Consider the following 18,154-nt stretch of genomic DNA (forward strand, 5'->3'; position numbering starts at 1 on the left):
GACAGACGGTCCTGCCAGACTGTGCTAGGTACTCTTTAATGATGGCTAGATAGAAACAGGCAAGGCTTCAATAGAAAACAGTATCAATGAGGCCCTGGGATACACCCCAAGGGCCGTGGGGGCAAGTTTTGTGCCAGCCTGGCCAAGGCATGGCATCTTTTCTGTGGCTCCCGGGACAGTCACCATTTCTGGCCCGAGCCTGGGTCCCCAGGAGGCCGGAGTCCTCTGCGGAGTGGGCAGCTGCCCTGCAGGCTCCACAGAGCTTCCACAGGCCCGGCCCGGGCCTGGCCCTAGAAGAAGTCCGAGGCTTTGCGCCGGGCAGGGAGCTGCAGCAGGTTGTCCGTGATGGAGGCTGGGTCCTGGCTGAGGGGGGTGCGTGCCGCAGAGCCAGGAGCCGGTGTGCTCGTGGGGGTCTGAGGCCCACCAGCTGGGGTCTTGAGGTGGGTCGAGCGTGCTGGAGACGGGGTGTAGCTGGCCCGCAGTGCCCGGTCTGTGTACTTGCTGGCCGTCCTGCTCACAAGGCGCTGAAGGGCTGGGGACATGGCTGGGCTCAGGCCTTTGGGGGTGAGGCTGGGGTGGAAGGGGTGGGTGAAAGAGGCACCATGAGGCCCAGCCGGGCACTGCCAGCAGCGGGGCTTCCCATGGCCCCACGAAGATACATGGGAGATGTGTGGTCATTACAGGCTGAGGACACCCGACGGCCCGGCACACAGCTCTGCAGCCAAACTTAAGGTCAAGGGGTGGTGCTGCCCTTGGATGTGGGGCTCTCTCCAAGGAGAACGATACACCTGCTTCCACATGGCTGACAGGAGCTCATAGCGGAACAAGGGGCCCCAAGGCGCCTCTTAGGGATGTGCCAAGGAGGCAGCTGAAGAAGGAAAAGACGGAGAGGGGCCCTGCATCCTGGTTCATACAGGCCACGCCCTGGACCAGAGAAGCTGCCACAGGACCTACAACAGAACCCCTGGCCTGCCCTGCACACTGTGTATCCACACTGCAGGGGGTGGGGCCAAGCGGAAACAGGGAGAGGCCCCCACCCATGGAGGGCAGGCACTCCTCACCTGGCCAGGTTCTCCGTCACTCTCCTCAAGGCCTCCTGCTTCTTGGCCCGGTTCTTGGCGGCAGCCTCGTTGGCCATCTTCAGCCCCAGCCGCTCCCTGCGGCCGGGCTCCAGGATCTACAAGGCAGCACACTGAGCCAGCCAGTCCCTTGCTGCTGCAGCACGTGCCTCTCTCCCGTGGCGCCCCGTGATCCTCACAACCCACGGCCGCCTCCCTAAAAATCCCCTGAAAGCCCCCGACCACCTCGCCTGAGCTGCCCATCCACCCGGGGCCCGGGTCTCCCTCCTGTCCTCGTGGCTCCCTGCCGACCTGTGAGCCTCCAACAGTCTTTTAGGGAAGAAAGGGGGTCTTGCTTGAATCTGCTTCCCTCTGACTACAGGAGTAAATCACTTGCTGACTTTAACCTCCATTGACCTTCTGTATTTCCTTCCAGAAGTTCTCGAAATGGATCCTCGTCCTATCTTCCTATTCAAGTGCTTGTTTGTTTCCTCAGTTTTACCCCCCTCAGTTCCGTTGAGCTCTGCCACACAAACGCCTTCTCAGTTACTTGCTTTCAGAGTTATTTACCACGGGATTTTTTGCTGTACTTAAATCGACCTCCTCGTATAGTATTATCTACTCCCTGCTTCCTTTGTGACCGTCTCTCTTTGCCTCACTCCTTCCTACCTAAACATCAGGTTAAACATTGACTACAATTTTCTTCTCCTTGTTTACATTTATTGCTTTCTATGCTTAACTCTGCCACTGGGGGAACTCCTTCTGCCGTTATCAGGCACTTTAGGTCCAAATACCCTACTGCTCAGCACAATCTGAACGGTCGTCTCTCACATACCCTGAATTCAGACTTGGACTGAGGTTTGTTCAGAAGCTCTTCCTGCTGCCTGGTAGGCCCCAGGACCGGGGCGGACTTCTGACACCCCCACACCTGCGGCGTGCCCAAAAGCCTGCCGGCACTCCTCTCTCCAGTTTTTCCTGCTTATCCTCGTGTCCCAAATTTAAGAACCGAGATGCCAAAATCGTCTATACAGAGTCTGTGTGGACGTGCATTCCCTCTCGGAACGCGAGCGGAGCTATGCTGGGGAGGCCCCATGCTGCGGCCCACACCCTCCGATTTTCCTTATGCGAGCCTGCAGCACTAGCTGGTGGTTCCTTTACAAAAGCTAAGATATTGCTAAAAGTATTGTTCTAAATTTCTGCTGCTACACGGAGCGAGATCTCTTTTCCTGTTGCATTTCACACTACACGCTGCGAGTGTTTAGAGAGATCGGTTCAAGACAACCTCGAACCCAGCTCCCCACGCAGCAGACCTACATTAATTCTAAGTTCCATGCCTGACCCTTTGGGGTTTCAAAGCAGATGATGCAATCCCGCGCCCTTTGCTCTCTGCAACAACAATGACCTCTGCCTCCTGCGATCTCCTAGCACTCCAGGTTGGGAGTGCTGGCCCAGCACCCTGAGAACAGGACTGCATGCTCCCAGCTTCCAGCGACTTCTCTTCCTTCCTGTTCCAAACTACGCCAGTCACTCAGTTTCCCCAACAAGCTATGTACAGACCAGAATGCCTTGGCATCTCAAAGTCTCTCTGAGGTCATCCGAGGCCACCCCATCTCCACAAACCACCCAGCAGCCAGCTTCCCTGCCCCACCTGCTCCAGGCCTCACGAGCCCCACTTTGACAAGTGCTATAAGACTGTTGCCTCTTGGTTCATGCTCCCCTCTGCATGCAGCCAGAGACTTCCCTCTGCAAGCACGCAATTCTTCTGAGGACACAAACCACATCCCACGGAACTCTGGGGTTCTGGGGCCCTTCCCAGCCCACCAGCCTGCAGGCTCAGAGGGCCATGGCTTTGGTGCCCCGGCCCCACACCCGAGTCCCTCCCTCCACCCAACACCTGTCCTCAGAGCCCTGGTCTTACTGAGAAGTGCAGTGGTACGCAGGTGTGTGGCCTGGAGCACGGTCTGGCCCTTCAGATGGCTCTGCTTTGACCAGTGGCAGCTAGACCATCCTCTGTGCACCCAGCGGCAAGTGCTCTGAAGACCATGTGCCTACTCAGGGTCCCATCTGAGCTCCCCTCCCCGTGACCCACCTTGAAGGCTGGCCCTGGCGTCCTGTCCACATAGGGGGTTTCAGATCCTTCAACTCTCAAGGGAGTGTTTTCGACCTCCCCCCAGGTCATCAGCGGCGACTCGTTCACACCTGCAGATGGAAAGCTCAGTCACCTCAGGCCAGGGGACGCAGGTGGGGGCACTGCCAGGCCCTCCCGCCCATGACAGCCAGCTATCACCATGCATGCCCCAGCTAACAAATGCGAAAGCTGGCAAATGGCCCACTCTCCTTCCCCGGGATTCTGGAACCCCGGCTCCTCTGCCCTCTGAGAAGACAACCCCAGGGCCACTTTAGGCCCAAGGGAGGCCCAGGCCCTGACAGCTGTGGGGCTTAGCCTGGGAAGGGGGCTCCCCCAGAGAAGCTGGGTTGGGTCAGCTAGGCTCCCATCCTAGCACATGGCCACAGGGGCCTCCTGGAAGTTGCTATGGCACCCCACCCCGAAGAAGGTGACACTTAGGGGCTTTCAGAGCACCCAAACCTGCCAGGACCCTGGGCAAACCCATAGTGCCTCCATATACGCTGGCCTGTGTCACAGACACCAGCAGCCCAGAACTCAGAGGCCAGTGCTCGGGGTGTACGGTGGGGGGGACGTGCACGCTGCACTGTGAGACTGTCCCCAAGACTCATAAACTTCCTGTGTGAGGACATGCAGGGCTGGGGTCTGGAGCCTCTTCTTTATGCCCCCATGCCCAGCCTCCCACTGCCCAGTCTCCCCGTGCCCTTCAGCATACTCACCACAGCCTGTCTGTCCAGCAGAGCCCCGACACCCCTGGTTCCCAGCAAAACCAGTCTGTCCTGCCAAGCTTGGGGCAAGGCAGGAAGACCGCCCAGCTCAATGGGCTGGGCCCCATGCTTCTCAGGTCAGCTCTACCTGACAGTCCAGCCCACCCACAGCCCCGTTCAGCTCTGTCACTGCACAGGTGGGACACGGGGTCCCCGAGTCACATGAGGCATGTGGCAGACATGGAGAAATGTCAACAGTCCCCAGAGCCACCTGAGCAGTCTACCTCCCCACAGGCAGTCCTATCAGGGGGCTGGTGTGCCAGCAAGTTCACTTCTCACCAGGGGCAGGAGAGGGGGTCGCAACAAATCCAAATCCACCCACTCGTGGGGAATCCTGGGGGATCAGCTCCTTGCCATCAGGGCCTACCTTGCCCTGTTTGTGCTGGAACAAACAAGAGAGACTAGTGTCGGGGGGGCCCAGGCCTGCTCTCCCCAGCTAGCTGATGGGCAAATGCACAGAACATGCTGGCAATGCTTCCCCTCCTCGGGGCAGGCCCAAAGCTCGGGGGCTGCCACTCCCCCTTGGAGAAAGAGAGGAAGGACCCCAGCCCCTGCGAAGACTTTGAGGACCTGTCAGAGCAGGATTCAGAGCAAGGGAAGCTCCCCCTCCTTCCATGCAGGACAGGGCCGGGGTCCTCTGCCTCAGGCCACACCCCACACCCCACACAAGCTGCTTTCAGTGGCTACTAACGTAGGCCCCGAAAGGAAGCAACGCTGACTACTGCCATGTGTGCTCTGACCTCTTTCCCACAAGGCACCTACAGAAGCCGCCAGAACAGTCTCCCCACCTCCTGCCTCTTCCACTTCAACCCCGTGACCACTGGAGTCACCACTGCACCGTGACTCCTTGGCTCAGACATCCCTGCTGTCTGGTCTACCAAGCCTCGCCCTACCCCAGCCTGCCCACCCCATCTACCCCTGCCCTGCCCTGCCCAGTGCATGGGTGTGGGTCTGGCCAGCCTGCGCTGGCCCCCAGCAGCCTCTCTTCTCTCACGTCCTTGTCTCCCAGGAAGCTGGCACAGAATTGACCCACAAAACATCTCTGGCCAAGACAGTGCCCCAGTGGAAGCCCATACAGGTCAAGAAAAGACTCAGGACCCTGCCCCACAGGAGCCCCAGATACTCACATGATGCTAGGCTCCGCCAAACCCAAGAACGGTACTAATTTAAGAAAGGAGACCAAGATCAGAAAGGTGGTGGCTGCCCACAGCCAGCCCCGGCCACTCACCTGGGCATTGAGGGCGGCAGCCTGCTGCAGCTGGGACCTGCTCAGGGCCTGGCTGAAGGGATCCCTGAGAAAGCGAGTATTCTTATGTACCACCTGCCTCGGCTTCTTAAACAACTGTTCTTCATCAGGGACACCTGGAGGATGGAGGAGAGATGGCAGCGGTGTCAGAGGGTGGGGGGCCCCACCACTGCCCCACACTCAAGGCTTGAAGGAGAGCCCAAGTCATTCCCCGGTGAACAGAAGCATGAAGCCGGGCAAAGCGGGGAGCAGCCTCCTTCCCTCACCAATAACACACAGACCCTTCTGCCCAGAGGCAGACCAGGACCCCTCCAAGGCCCGGTACGCCAGGGAGCACAGATGCACGCACCCTAAAGGTCCCACGCCATGCTGCCTGCCAGTCCTGCCTGCTCACCCTCTGGGTAGTACATGAGAGAGTTTTTCGCCTTGTACTTCCAGGTTTCCACGCCAGCCTGGCTGCTCTCGATGGCCTGGTGCTCTGCCGACGGAAGTGTAAGATTATCTTTCTGCCTCTGTGTCACAGGGGGAAAGGGAGGGTCAGAGAGGCCCCCAGGCACGGTGCCCCTGGCCCCAGGACTCCCTCCACCCTGACAGAGGATGCCCGTGCCCCCGCACCCAAGGACACCTTCTCGAACTCCTCCTCGGCCTGGTAGAGCCACGTGTGGCGTGCCCGGCTCTTCTCCTTGGCCACCTCCATGATCTCCTGGAAGGAGGCATTGTCCTCGCTTGTGTACCGGCTCAGGAAGACATCCAGGCTGGGCAGGGGCTCCTTCTCGGCCTCCTCTCCAGCCTCTCCTGCTCAGGGGCAGAGGTGGGGTGACACAGAACCAAAGCAGCATGAACACTCTGTAGTCACTCAGTCCGACAAACGGTGCTAACCACGTAAGCAGGGTTGGAACCCTCACCCTGGCTGTGCATCTGTGGGTAAGAGCCCACACAGCCAGACAACTCCCCACCTGGGGGCAGAATCATCCCCCAACTGCCCAGGGGGCACTCAGGGGCTCTCCTCATCCGCTGGATGTCACATGAAATCTATGTCTGACTCAGACGGGAAGAGGGGCACCCAGGGCTCAGAGGAAAAAAGGCAGGCGGTCATAGAAGCCTTGCCCTGCCAAAATTGGGCCGGTCCTTGTAGGACCTGTCTCCAAAGACCCAAGCTCTCTCTCTGTCCCTTCCTGGCACCTGTGCTTCCCTGCCTGCTCCTCTCTTCCTGGCACCTAAGCCTCCCAACCTGCCAGCAGGCTCTGAGGGCAGGGACCCCGGAGGATCCAGTGCTCCAGATGGGATGAGGCCACGCAGGCACGGGGCCACAACCCCAGCCGTCGCACCCACCACCATAGAAAGGGGTACCCCCACTGAGATGGTGTCATCGCACTGTGCGTAGTGGGGCACGCTTCAGCAGGGCCATCAGGAGGACAGCCTTGTCTTCCATTCCACTGACAGTCTTGACCACCTCCTACCTGCTAGACTGCACGAAGCATAGTGGCTAAAAGTTCAAGACCCAGACTCAGAAAGATAAGGACTCAAACCGAGGTTACCGAAATGACTCCTAGATTTATCAACAAGGTATATTAAAAAAAAGAAAAAAGAAGGGGCGCCTGGGTGGCACAGCGGTTAAGCGTCTGCCTTCAGCTCAGGGCGTGATCCCGGCGTTATGGGATCGAGCCCCACATCAGGCTCTTCCACTATGAGCCTGCTTCTTCCTCTCCCACTCCCCCTGCTTGTGTTTCCTCTCTCGCTGGCTGTCTCTATCTCTGTCGAATAAATAAATAAAATCTTTAAAAAAGAGAAAAAAGAAAAGACTCTGAGAGATGCGCCTCGGTGGCTCAGTCAGTTAAGCATCTGACTCTTGATTTCGGCTCAGGTCGTGATCTCAAGATCGAGCCCTGTGTGGAGTCAGCTTGAGATTCTCTTGCTCCCTCTGCCCCTCCCTCCACTAGCACACGCGCTTGCTCCTTCAAATAAATACAGTAAAATTTTTATAAATAAATAAATAACAAGACTCTGTAAATTGCCGGTGATTCATCTGCCACATCACAGCGGAGCTGCGATCAAGCTCCAGGGGACCAAGCTCCAAGGACACAACAGAATGGATTACAGTAACGCCGCGATGAGCTGGATTTGAAGGCAGAAAATATCTCGTCTGTGTGAGCACACAGGGCATCTGCGTTAGCGTGCTATAGACTAGAGCCCAGCAGAGAACAGCAAGCATCTTGTCTGGGCACTGATGTTCTACCGACGAGATCAACCACCGATCACGAGAAAGTCCCATAGCACGTAGTACACTTATGTTCAACAGGGCTCAAAATGCTCTTTCCTAGAAGATTCCCTCTTTACGCCGGATCATGTCACGACATGCCAATACACGTGTGGAAGAAGACAACTTGTTTGTTCTACTCCCACAACAGGCCATGTGCTGTCCTGGATGCAGCACATACACACGGAAGCAAGACAGAGAAGCTCTCGTGGTGAGGAAGGACAATAAATAGAGAGATGCCTTTTTAAGTGCCATGTCCTACAGCAAGAAAACAAAGCCAGTCAGGAAGGAATATTTTCGGGGGGGGGGGGTTGTCAGGAAAGGGTTTCCTGAATGGTAATACCTGAGGGGAGAGAAGGTGTGACCCGTGCAGCTATCCAGGGGAAGTGACAAAGTCAGAAGAAACAAGAGCAGAGACTCTGAGGCATTCTGAGACGACAGTGGGAAAGGGGCCCTCCGAGGCCCATGAAACCCACCGGGCAGGGGCTGGCACACAAGAGAGTAGGCTGGTAAGAGAGGTGGCGAGATTCCCATTTCACGGAGGAGGGCTGGCTCAGAGAACTGCCCCATGCCTGCCTCCCAGACCAGTGCTCTTTGACCCCATGGGTTGCCATTTAGGCAAACAGAGCCCTTAGGGACAAGATATGATCTGCCTCTGGGCCAGCCCCTCAGAGCCGCACAGGATGAGACTCGCAGCAAACCCAACTGCTGACTCACCATCGCCCTCCTCCAGGCCTCCGCCCCGGCCCCGGGGCTTGCTGCCCACCACTCCGCTGCCTGTGTGCACATCAGGGGTTTCAAATGTGGCTGGAGTCACATCTAGAAGGAGGAAGGGGGTGGGGATTAGAGCCAGCCTAAGGCATCAGTTCAGCAGGAGTTCCCCTCTCCGCCACTGCCGCTCTTACAGGGCGGTGGGGGCTCCCGGGACATCTTGCCCAGGGCAGAGCCAAACTTGATGGCAATCTGACGCATCCTTTCCAAGTCTCCATTCTCCTCAGCCTCCAGGTACTCCTTCTGAGCCTGCAGCTTCTCCACATCAGGAAAGAAGTCCCTCTGGATGACTGTCTGGAGGCCCTGTCAGAAGTCAGAATAAAAGAAAAATTTTTTTAAAATATCTCCAGCTTTCTAGGTGGTCAAGGAGAAAGAAGGAGAGGAACAATTTTATTTTATTTATTTTTTATTTTTTAAGATTTTTATTTATTTATTTGACAGAGAGAGAGAGAGACAGCTAGTGAGAGAGGGAACACAAGCAGGGGGAGTGGGAGAGAAAGAAGCAGGCTCCTAGCGGAGGAGCCTGATGTGGGGCTCGATCCCAGAATGCTGGGATCACGCCCTGAGCCAAAGGCAGATGCTTAATGACTGAGCCACCCAGGAGCCCCAGAAGTCAGAATAAAATTTTGTCAGAGTTCACATCTGCCTCTCCTCTGCCTCTCAGTCTACCAATGTACATAGCTAAGGTCTTTGCTGATGCTCCCAACCTCTGTCCAACCCAACAATCCCCTGAGCTTAGCTGTAGTTTCTAATGAGGATGTGAAACCTTTCTCTCTCCCCTCACTAACTGATCACTTTCATCTCCTTTGCTGGCTCCATCTCCACACCAGCTGGACCAAGGTGGGTTTTGCCTCTTCATTCCACCCAAGGCCTCCTATTTCCAGTCGGAACCCTTTACCTGGATGATTTCAGCCTGTCGCCCCCACCAGCAGCACTGGCTGAGATCCCAAATCTGTACCTCCAGCCAGACCTTGCTCCTAAGCTGCACATTTGTGCACCCAGCTATCCACTAATGCCAGCTGCCTGTCTACCCAGAGGCCTCCCAAACTTAACCAGTCCCAAACCAAACGGATTTCCTCCAATCTCCCTGCCAGCTCCTCATCCTGCATGTCCGCTGTAGTATTAAGACCCACTTCAAGGATCTTCCGACGCCCACTAACTCAATGATGCTGACACAATCACAGACTGTTTCCAAGACCTCCAGCCTCTGCATCTGCTGTTTCAACTCTCTAGAAAGTCCTCTTTGCCACCATCCTCCCACACACCTACTCACGCTTTAATAAAATACCTTGTTTCCCTTAAGCCCCCCAAACAAACAAAGCCCCCCCCCCAACAATACTACTGGTGCCTCCCCCACCAAGGACACCTCTCTCTGCATGATTTGTTTGGCTCTCCGACTTGTCCACACCGCAAGAGCACGGACTCGGGTTGCTCTACCTCCGCGAGGGTACGAGTCGGCTAGGACCCGAGAGAAGGGACCCGAGAAGAGCGCGAGGCGGGGAAGGGACCCAGAATCCTCTAGCGTCGCATCGAGGTCTTACCTCGATGTACTCTTCTTCGTCCAGGACCCGTTGCTTGCTCGTCGCAGCCCTGGCCTCCCCTCCCGCGCGCTTCCTCCGGGGCCCGGACCCGGCAGGGACCAATAGGGCCCGGGTTGACGCTCCGGGCGTCTCCATCGCTATCCCAGGACCGCTCGGGCGGCGCAGGTACGTAACAGGGTCGGGAGACAGTGGGGGCGGGACTGTGCCAAATGCGCAGGCGCCTGCAACAGTCCACCAATGGGAGAGCTGCGCGTTACGAGGCCAGCCCGCGCTCCGTAGTGACGTCACCAGAAGCCCTGATCCTAATGGGAGTTGTAGTCTTCGTCCCGCCCCCGCCCCCCCTCTGGTCCTGCGAATCTGGACTATCCGCACCAGGGGGCGCTGTGGTGGGGGAGACTAAGGGGTGTGTCGTTCACGTTAATCGCGAAAAGTTTTAGCACTGCAAAACTGAAAGGTTTTGGGATTCCAGTTTCTCGCAAATCATCATTGCGTATGACTGTATGCTTCTGTATTAGTAACGAAAACACGTTTTGGCTATATACGCAGTTTCAATGCTTTTATTCAAACTTTATCCAAGAAAAGAACTCTAAGACAATTTAGTCTAGATAGTTTCCTAACAAAAGAAAAAAAATGAAGGTCCAATGAAGAAATGTCTGCTTAAAAATTATTCGGTCTCTTTCGGCGACTGTAAGGCTGGAAAGATTCCGGCCGGGCCGAGGACGTCGGATCTCCCTGTCCTCCTCCCCTTCGACCTTTCCCGGAAGCCCCTCAATACAATGGTTTGATTTAAAAAAAAAAAAAAAAAAAAAAATCGGTCCCTGAATGCCACAGGTTTCCTAGAAGATGGCTCTCATTGAAATGCACCAGAAAATTGCCCATTTTCAGGAACGATCATTTCTTCCCTAAAGGAGGCTGTGAATTTTGTCACACAAGTAAGTTCTGCCCTAGAACGATTTAGTATAATAGACAGTCGGTCCTTCATTCAGTGGGGAACTCCATGATGATGGTTCCTGCCCTGTGGAGCTGACAGCCAAATGGGGAAGAGGGGCACTAGTTACATCACCCCCACAAACAAGCATAAACTGCAGTGAACAGGTGCAAAGAAAGAGTTTGTACTGGGGCAGTCGGGGGAAGTTTCCCGGGGTCAGGAAGGGGTTGCCCATCCAGACAATGAACAGATATTGATCGGGTGGAGGGAAAGAGCAGGTGCAAAGGTCTCGCAGCAGGCGGGAGAAGACCTTTGGATATACAGAGTTCAAGGAGTGGTGAGGTGGGAGATGACGCCAGAGAGGCAGGGGCTGGCTGTGTGGGGCCTCATGGGTCACGGTGAGTTCTGTCTTGGGAACAACAGGAAGCCCTAGGAGTGCTATAGGCAGGGGAGAGGCAGGTTCACACTTGCACCCTGCCTTTTATGGGGAAAGAATTACAGAGGAACCAGAGTGGCTGCAGGTGGACAAGACTGGAGGCAGCGGCAGTGGTCAAGGTGAGGGATGACGGCATTTTCATCAGGTTGCTACAGGTGAATCTGGGGAGAAGAGAGCTTCTGGGATTGTTTTTGGAGGTAAAATTGATTTGCTACAGGGGTGCCTGGGTGGCTCAGTTGATTGAGCGGCTGCCTTCAGCTTGAGTTATGATCCCGGGGTCTTGGGATCGAGCCCTGCATTGGGCTCCCTGCTCAGCGGGAAGCCTGCTTCTCCCACTCCCCCTGCTTGTGCACTCTCTCTGTCTCTCAGATAAATAAATAAAATCTTTAAAAAAAAATTGATTTGCTGTATGTTAACTAACTTGAATTTAATAAAACAAAAAAGTTGATTTGCTGCTGGCTGGGTATGGTGGGCGGGGGAGAGAAGGGAGGATTATTGCCAGTCCTCTGGCTCATGCACCTGGTTTGCACAGGGGAAGAGTTTCCTGCTGACAAGCTGATTTTGAGGCACTGTGGGCTTCCAGGTGGAGTAGTCAAGAGGACAGTTGGACATAAATATCTAGCTCAGGGAAGAGGTCTGGGCTGGAGATGTAAATGTGGCAGAGAGATAGGAATTGGGGCCTGAAGGTGGAAGTGATGAAGCAAGGAGAGCATGGAGAGGAGAGGAGCATGCCTGGAGCCCAGCCTGCAGCACAGCTATGTTACTGGGCAGCTTGCAGGGGTAAGCCCGCCAAGGAGCAGCTAGAGAAAGGAGAGAAAAGAGGTAGGCCCACTGGTCCCTTGAAGGTGGAGCTCTGATCATGGCCACACAATACAATGACAAAGAGCCAACTGGCGGCTAGGGTCCCAGAGCCCAGCGAGATGAGGGCATCCCGGCCTGCAGGGAGGTCTGCAGGTGGACTGTGCAGGATCTGAGGATAAGGCCACGATTCAGGGCAAAGAGAGCACGCGCAAGCAGGGGGAGCAGCAGAGGGAGAGGGAGAAGCTGGCTCCCAGCTGAGCAAGGAACCAGATGTGGGGCTCGATCCCAGGACCCTGGGATCATGACCTGAGCCAAAGGCTGCCGCTTAACCAACTGACCCACCCAGGCGCCTCAGGGCGAAGAGCTTTGTGTCAACCAGAGTGTGCATCCTGAGGGTTGGGGGGGGGGGGCCTGTCCTAGAGGCACCCAGCAGCCCTGGGGGGAACATCATGCCTGCCCCGAGTTATCTGAACTAGCCAGCCTTGGAGAGTCCTGGGGGCAGTAGCCCTGCCTTCTGCATCTTTAATGAATGGGCTGTGTCTCCTTTCAGATACCCCCGGCCCATTTCCTCCAGGACCCATGAAGAGGCAGAACATGGTCCTCAAGCCAGACGATGGTGTTCAATGCCTTGAGCCCACCATACAGGCCTACTGGGGGAGTCAAAGCCTGGTTTTCACACCGTCCTTCACCCTGGGGCCAGAATGATGGAGAAGAAAACAGACATCTTCCAAGGCAGTGGCGGGGGAGAGGGGTGCATCCTCCCCCGTCAAACTTCCTCTTGCCCCAACAAGATGGCAGAGAGGGAGGCAGACACGAAGCATAGAAATCCCCACCCAGGAGCAGTACCTTGAGGCCAGTGCAGACCTCGATCTAGGGTCTAGGTGCTAGGCCACCATTGGTGGGGTAATCTGCTGTGCTGGGGAAGACAGGGGCTGAGGACTCACTGGGCTGTGCTCCCCAAGGCAAGATGGCCCCTACTCCCTGGGTGGGGGAATGGGGCCATGGCGGACTTCGAACTCTGCACTGCTTTTGTGCTGTTTGCAGTTGCTTGTTTATTTCCCAGGATCCAGACAAGGCTCACAGAATTAAGGAGCAGCGTGGGGGCTTCTGGAGATGAACTCACACAACGTTCTTATCCTATAGCTCTGGACACCAAGGCCCAGTGCAGGGCAGGCAAGCTGACAAGCCCAGAATGCACAGAACCCCCTCCCCCCGTGGCCGGTGGTGGGAGCTATGTGCATGCTGAGGAGAGGAGGGACGCCGGCATACCCAGGAACGGACAGGAAGACTCTGGGCCCTCCTGGCAAGGGGTGCTTCCTCTCCTGGAGTTGCGGAATTGAGGAAGCTGACCTGCTCTGTGCCCAGCTCCCAGCCCCGCTAGCCCCCGGGGAATCTTCTCGACCCTAGTCACTGGAGAGGAGAGCACATGGAGATGCTCAGTGTTCCGTCCTTTCTCGGGGCAGGTGACGGGGGAGGGGGATGGGGGCGGGACGACACACACTTCAGCTGCCTGCTCGGGCCTTGAGCACCAGGTCCAGGATGCCTGAAGCCCCGCAGACGGACGGGAAGAGGCTGCTGTCCTCTCAGCTCTCGGGTAGATCTGTCCTCTCTCTGAGCCGGCCCCAAAAGACGCGGCCAAGCCCAGGAGTAGCTACCAGAGCCATCAGCAGCTCTGCTTCGAGGGCTTCTTGGCTCCGGGGAGAAGCCTCGAGGTCGCTGACGTGCGCTTCTGGTGTCGCCACTTGGCCCGGCGATTCTTGAACCAGACCTGAGGAACAGGAGGGACCGCTGGGGCCCAGCCCCAGAACCCGCGTCCCCCCCACCATCACCCCCACAGGTGGACCAGGCGGGAGCTTCCCGATGGGGATGTGCGCAGAGGGCTGCGGGGCCGGTACGCGGCAGCGGCACCCACCATCTCTTAACCGCTGCAAATAGGGGTTGCGGCTCGGGCCGCGGGGACGAGAACCACTCTCCCACCCGGACCAGCCATCTCTCTGCATGCCTCCCCCGCCCCCACCTCCACCCGGCGGTGCCCGGGACGCCCCTTCTGCAGCTTTGTGCTCTTTCCGAGCTTCCCAAATTCTAGCACACGAACGCGCGCCTCATTTATCAGGGAAAATAAAAAGACTTTAAACCCGAGGAAAACTAGCCTTACCTCCCCTGCAGATCCAGGGACACTTTCCCGCACTTGCCTGTCCCCGCCCGCCCCCCGGAACTGGCCCTGCGCCCCACAGCGGTCCCCAGGCCTCCGGCGCCTCCTCCCATCGCGCCAGGGCCGTCTTTTCTAAAGAAGGAGCAAGGAAGCCAGCCCGCTCGGCCCCTTTCGCCGTGCGGCGGGCGGGCACCCACCTCCACGCGCTCCTCGCGCAGGCGGATGCGGCCGGCCAGGCGCTCGCGCGTGCCCACGTCGGGGTACTGGTTCTGCACGAAGAGCGCCTCCAGCGCCTGCAGCTGCTCCTCGCTGAAGATGGTGCGGTGACGCCGCGTGCGCCGCTGCGGCCCGGGGCCGCCCGCGCCCGGCAGCGCCCCCGAACCTCCGGTGGGCGCGGCCAAGGGCAAGGGCGCCGCGGGGCCCAGCCTCAGCGGCCACGGAAGCCGCGCGCCTGCGGGGCGAGGGCGCGGTGAGGCGAGGGGCGGGGGCCGAGCTCCGCCCCGACCGCGCCGCGCCCGGAGGACCCCTGCGCCCGCGCCCCGCTCCCACTCACCCAGCCCGGCGGCCGGCTCCGGGGGCCCCGGGGCCGCGCGGGGCCCGCAGCAGCAGCAGCAGCCGCAGGGCGCGGCCTCGGGCGCCCCGGGCTCCCCGGGCTCCGCGGGGCTCTGGCGGCCGGCGGGCTGCGGCGCGCGGGCGGCCCGTGCCGGGGGGCTCCGCTCCGGCCGGCTGGAGAGGATGTGCTCGATGGAGAAGGGGCAGGGCCGCCCGGGGCCCCTGCGGCTCGCCGCGCCCCCCGCCGCCGCCATGCCGGCCCAACCGGGCCGCCGCCGCCGCGGGAATATATACGTCGGGGGGGAGCGCGCTGTAATCCCCGGGCCGAGCGCCGAGTCCACGCGGGCTAATCCCGCCGCGCCGGCCAGGGGCGCGCTAATCCCCAACTGCGGCGGCGGGAAATCCTGCTCCGCATCGGCGCGCGGGGGCCGGCCGGGCGGCGGGGAGGGGGCCGGTGGGAAGCCTTCCGCCCCGCGTTGGTCTTCCTGTCTCGAAGGGCTGGCAGGACTCGCGGGCGGAGAGATGCCACCGGGAAGGCGCGGAGGGCCGCCTCCCCCTGCCCACGGGGGCCGGAGGTCCTCACCCTGCTTTGGGGGCAGTGGCCGGGGGCCACCCGACCTTGCAGCCCTCTGGTTGCTGGCCCCTGCCGACCCAGCCCCTGGGTACCCCTCCTGTAGGCACCACAACCAGGGCTGGCTCCTCGTCTCCTTGGGGCCCTACAGAGGTGGATGGGCAAGTCTGGAGAAAGCCACCCAAACTGTCAATCTCTTGGCCCCCAAACTGCTGGGTTCCGACCTCAAATCGGACCCAACTCCATTGGCAACCCCACGACCGCACCGCTTGTTGGCGTCAAACCTCCTACCCATTCCAGAGCCGGGATCTCAGCCTCCTGGAGGAAATGGCGGGAGCAGGAAGCTACCTCTGCTTATCACCAAACCCAAAACCCCATTGCCTCTGGCCCCAAGTCTCTACCTTCTCTCCTGGGTCAGGGGAGCCTTCCAGACCCCATCCAAGGCCCCATCCCAGTGCTTTGGAGCAAGCCCTCCTCCTGCTTCCTATATGTCCCAAAATCCCCTCCCAAAAAACATGGAAACACCCCTGCTCTACCGTCACCATAGCCATGCTTCTCAAGTGCTGACTCGTGTGGGCTCTCCACCTCCTTACTCTTCAGGCCAGTCCGGCTGTCCACACTCTCCCCACCCTGGTCACGCTGCCCAACATGGCTGACCACCTGTACTTTGCCAAATTCAGTGAAGACTGTTCATTCTCAAGCAAGGAGCGCTGAAAGCCCAGTCAGGCACTTCAACCTAAGACCCTCTTCTCTGGACCTCTGAAAAAGATACCCTTGGCTCACAGGAAAGAGCAACAGACTGTCTGGCTTATATCCCAGCTGTCACTTTCTGGCTGCGGGAACCTCCATAGGTTCCCTCAGCCCCCTGTGCCTTGGTTTCCCAATCTGTAACATAATAATAGCAACCTAACTCAAGAGGACTCAACCAGTTACTAAATGTGAGACGTTAGAACTGGGCTGAGCACGTGGGAGCTGCATGAACGGTAGGCAGCACACTCACATTCCCCACCTTCTCCTCCCACCTCACACGCCCTTTTTCAGACTCCTTTGCTGACTGCACTGTGGTATCAGTGAGGAGACTTTGGACTTCAGGTGATAGAACCTCCCAATTCAACCCCTGTCACAAGAGTCCTAATAAAGGTGCCCAGGACTTAATCGGAATGCTTAGTGAAGGAACCATTACTTCAGTGAGTGGCTCTGCCACTCCCAGACAGCCTCATGGTTGCAAGATGGCTGCCACAGCCCCGTTACTCCCATCTCTTCCCTTGTGTTCCTTTGGATGACTGTGGAAACCTCTTCCAGCACCGAACCTCATAGAATCACGTGCTCACCAATAGATCAGAGAGGCACACGGGGATTGACTACCCATCAAAGTGGGAGTTCTGCCACGATGGGGGCAAAAGAGTTAGTGGTCAGGAAGATTGTGCTCTCCTCCCCCCAGCCCTGGCAGTTTCTTCATCCCTCCCCATTCCCACCCTGGGTGACATCCTGCAGTCGTGAAGCTTCAGACACCTTCTCTGTGACGATGACTCCCAAGCTGATACCTGTGGTCTGACCTCTCCCTCTGGTTCAGGCTAGTATCTCCCAAGTGCCTACTCAACATCTCCGTTTGGATCACCTGTAAACATCTCCCAGCCACCATGCCCAGGATGGACTTAAGATCCTCTCAAAATCTGTTCCTTTCCTGGTATTCCCCACCTTGATAAATGGGTCACCCACCTGCCTATCCGCCTGGGGAAATGCACCATCTCTTTACCTGTCCACCTCTGCGTATGCGCATCTCTCCACCAGTCCACCGTGGTAAGAGGCCCACTCTGGTGCTTTCCAAACATGTCAGGGAATTCCTTGACCCTTGTCCCTTCAAGAGGTGGCATCTAATTCCCTTCACCTTGAACATGGGCTGGCCTAATGACTTGCTCCTCACCTCTAAAATGGAGCAGGTGACACTGATTTTTTAAATGTATTTATTTATTTGAGAGAGGGCGTGAGCAGGGAGGGGATGGGCAGAAGGAGAGAAAGAATCTCCAGCAGACTCCCCGCTGAGCTCAATCTCACAACCCTGAGATCATGACCTGAGCCAAAATCAAGAGTTGGATGCCCAACCAACTGAGCCACCCAGGCACCCCAAGTGACACTGATTTTTGAGGCCAGCTCAGATAGCTAGGTGATACAGCTCCCGTCTCTCTTTCCTCTTGGGATGCATGCTCTTCGGGCCAGCCACCATGCCACGAGGAGCCACCAGCCGCCACAGGAAGAGGCAGGTGGCAGAGGTGTTCCAGCCAGCAGCCCCAGCTGAAGGGCCAGCCAGCAGGCAGCACGGAGCATCATGAGTGAGTGAAGAAGCTTTCAGGTGACTTCTGTCCCAGCTGTCATCAACTGTAACTGCACGAGAGAGCAGACTGACAACTGTGAGAGGTAACAATAGAGGTGATTGTGTATGTGTTCACAGCACTAAGTTTGAGGGGCTTTGTTATGGAGATCTAGATAACCCATGGCTTTGCGTACCGGCATGGGATGCTGCTGGTGCAAGCCGCAGTCACATGGCGTTGGCTTTCGGACTGGACGCGAGGGGGAGCTGGAAGGACCCTGCTGAGACGGCCAGCGGGGTCGTAGAGGGAAGTGAGAAGACTCATACTGGAAGACGGGAGAAGGAGACCGTTGATGTGGCATGGCAAGAAGCTTAGCAACACTGTCACCTGTAGCGGGGGCAGGAAGCAGGACGCGTCCCCTGTGAGTAGCGTGATCCAGTTGAGGAGATGGCCCGCGGGGCTGGGGAAGGCGCTGCCTGGCTCCTTTCAGCTGCCTACGGTGAAGAGAGGGCAGAGACTGACCTGAAAGGAGACGTTCGTGCACAGAAGGCAGCTGACGAAGTTAAACGTACACCTGCCCCCGAACAAGCAGGGCCGTCCCGGGAGCTGCCCCGGAGACACGAACGCTTCCGCTCTCACC

At 57.8% G+C, this 18,154-nt stretch overlaps 2 protein-coding genes across 3 annotated transcripts; both read right to left on the reverse strand.

Annotated features, from left to right (window-relative positions):
- Positions 1-17: 17 nt before the first annotated feature.
- ESS2 (ess-2 splicing factor homolog) lies at positions 18-9,937 on the reverse strand. Of its 2 annotated transcripts, none has more exons than XM_008697569.2 (10): positions 9,766-9,936; positions 8,359-8,527; positions 8,171-8,272; positions 5,822-5,991; positions 5,591-5,708; positions 5,179-5,312; positions 4,230-4,332; positions 3,148-3,257; positions 1,062-1,177; positions 18-570 (listed from the first exon to the last, which is right to left on the reverse strand). In XM_008697569.2, exons 1-10 carry the CDS (start codon positions 9,898-9,900, stop codon positions 291-293), a joined length of 1,437 nt encoding a protein of 478 aa, XP_008695791.1. In that variant the 5' UTR covers positions 9,901-9,936; the 3' UTR covers positions 18-290. The 2 variants fall into 2 exon arrangements, with proteins under 2 accessions (XP_008695791.1, XP_040475505.1); XM_040619571.1 differs by lacking the exon at positions 18-570 and adding an exon at positions 590-868 and having other exon boundaries at positions 9,766-9,937.
- Positions 9,938-13,530: 3,593 nt separating this feature from the next.
- GSC2 (goosecoid homeobox 2) lies at positions 13,531-14,888 on the reverse strand. Its single transcript, XM_040619399.1, has 3 exons — positions 14,636-14,888; positions 14,280-14,533; positions 13,531-13,698 (listed from the first exon to the last, which is right to left on the reverse strand). Exons 1-3 carry the CDS (start codon positions 14,886-14,888, stop codon positions 13,594-13,596), a joined length of 612 nt encoding a protein of 203 aa, XP_040475333.1. The 3' UTR covers positions 13,531-13,593.
- Positions 14,889-18,154: the final 3,266 nt, after the last annotated feature.

Source organism: Ursus maritimus, unplaced genomic scaffold, assembly GCF_017311325.1.
Source record: "Ursus maritimus isolate PB19 unplaced genomic scaffold, ASM1731132v1 scaffold_33, whole genome shotgun sequence".
NCBI lineage: Eukaryota > Metazoa > Chordata > Mammalia > Carnivora > Ursidae > Ursus > Ursus maritimus.

Excerpts from the sequence above, each read along its gene's own strand:
- ESS2 (XM_008697569.2), bottom strand. The coding sequence starts at position 9,900 with ATGGAGACGCCCGGAGCGTCAACCCGGGCCCTATTGGTCCCTGCCGGG. Across the intron at positions 5,992-8,170 it reads AGGCCTGGAGGAGGGCGATG|GAGAGGCTGGAGAGGAGGCC; the intron begins GTGAGTCAGCAG and ends GCCCCTGAGCAG. Across the intron at positions 1,178-3,147 it reads CGCCAGGGCCAGCCTTCAAG|ATCCTGGAGCCCGGCCGCAG; the intron begins GTGGGTCACGGG and ends GCTGCCTTGTAG.
- GSC2 (XM_040619399.1), bottom strand. The coding sequence starts at position 14,888 with ATGGCGGCGGCGGGGGGCGCGGCGAGCCGCAGGGGCCCCGGGCGGCCC. Across the intron at positions 14,534-14,635 it reads GGAGCCGGCCGCCGGGCTGG|GCGCGCGGCTTCCGTGGCCG; the intron begins GTGAGTGGGAGC and ends CTCGCCCCGCAG. Across the intron at positions 13,699-14,279 it reads TGCGCGAGGAGCGCGTGGAG|GTCTGGTTCAAGAATCGCCG; the intron begins GTGGGTGCCCGC and ends CCTGTTCCTCAG.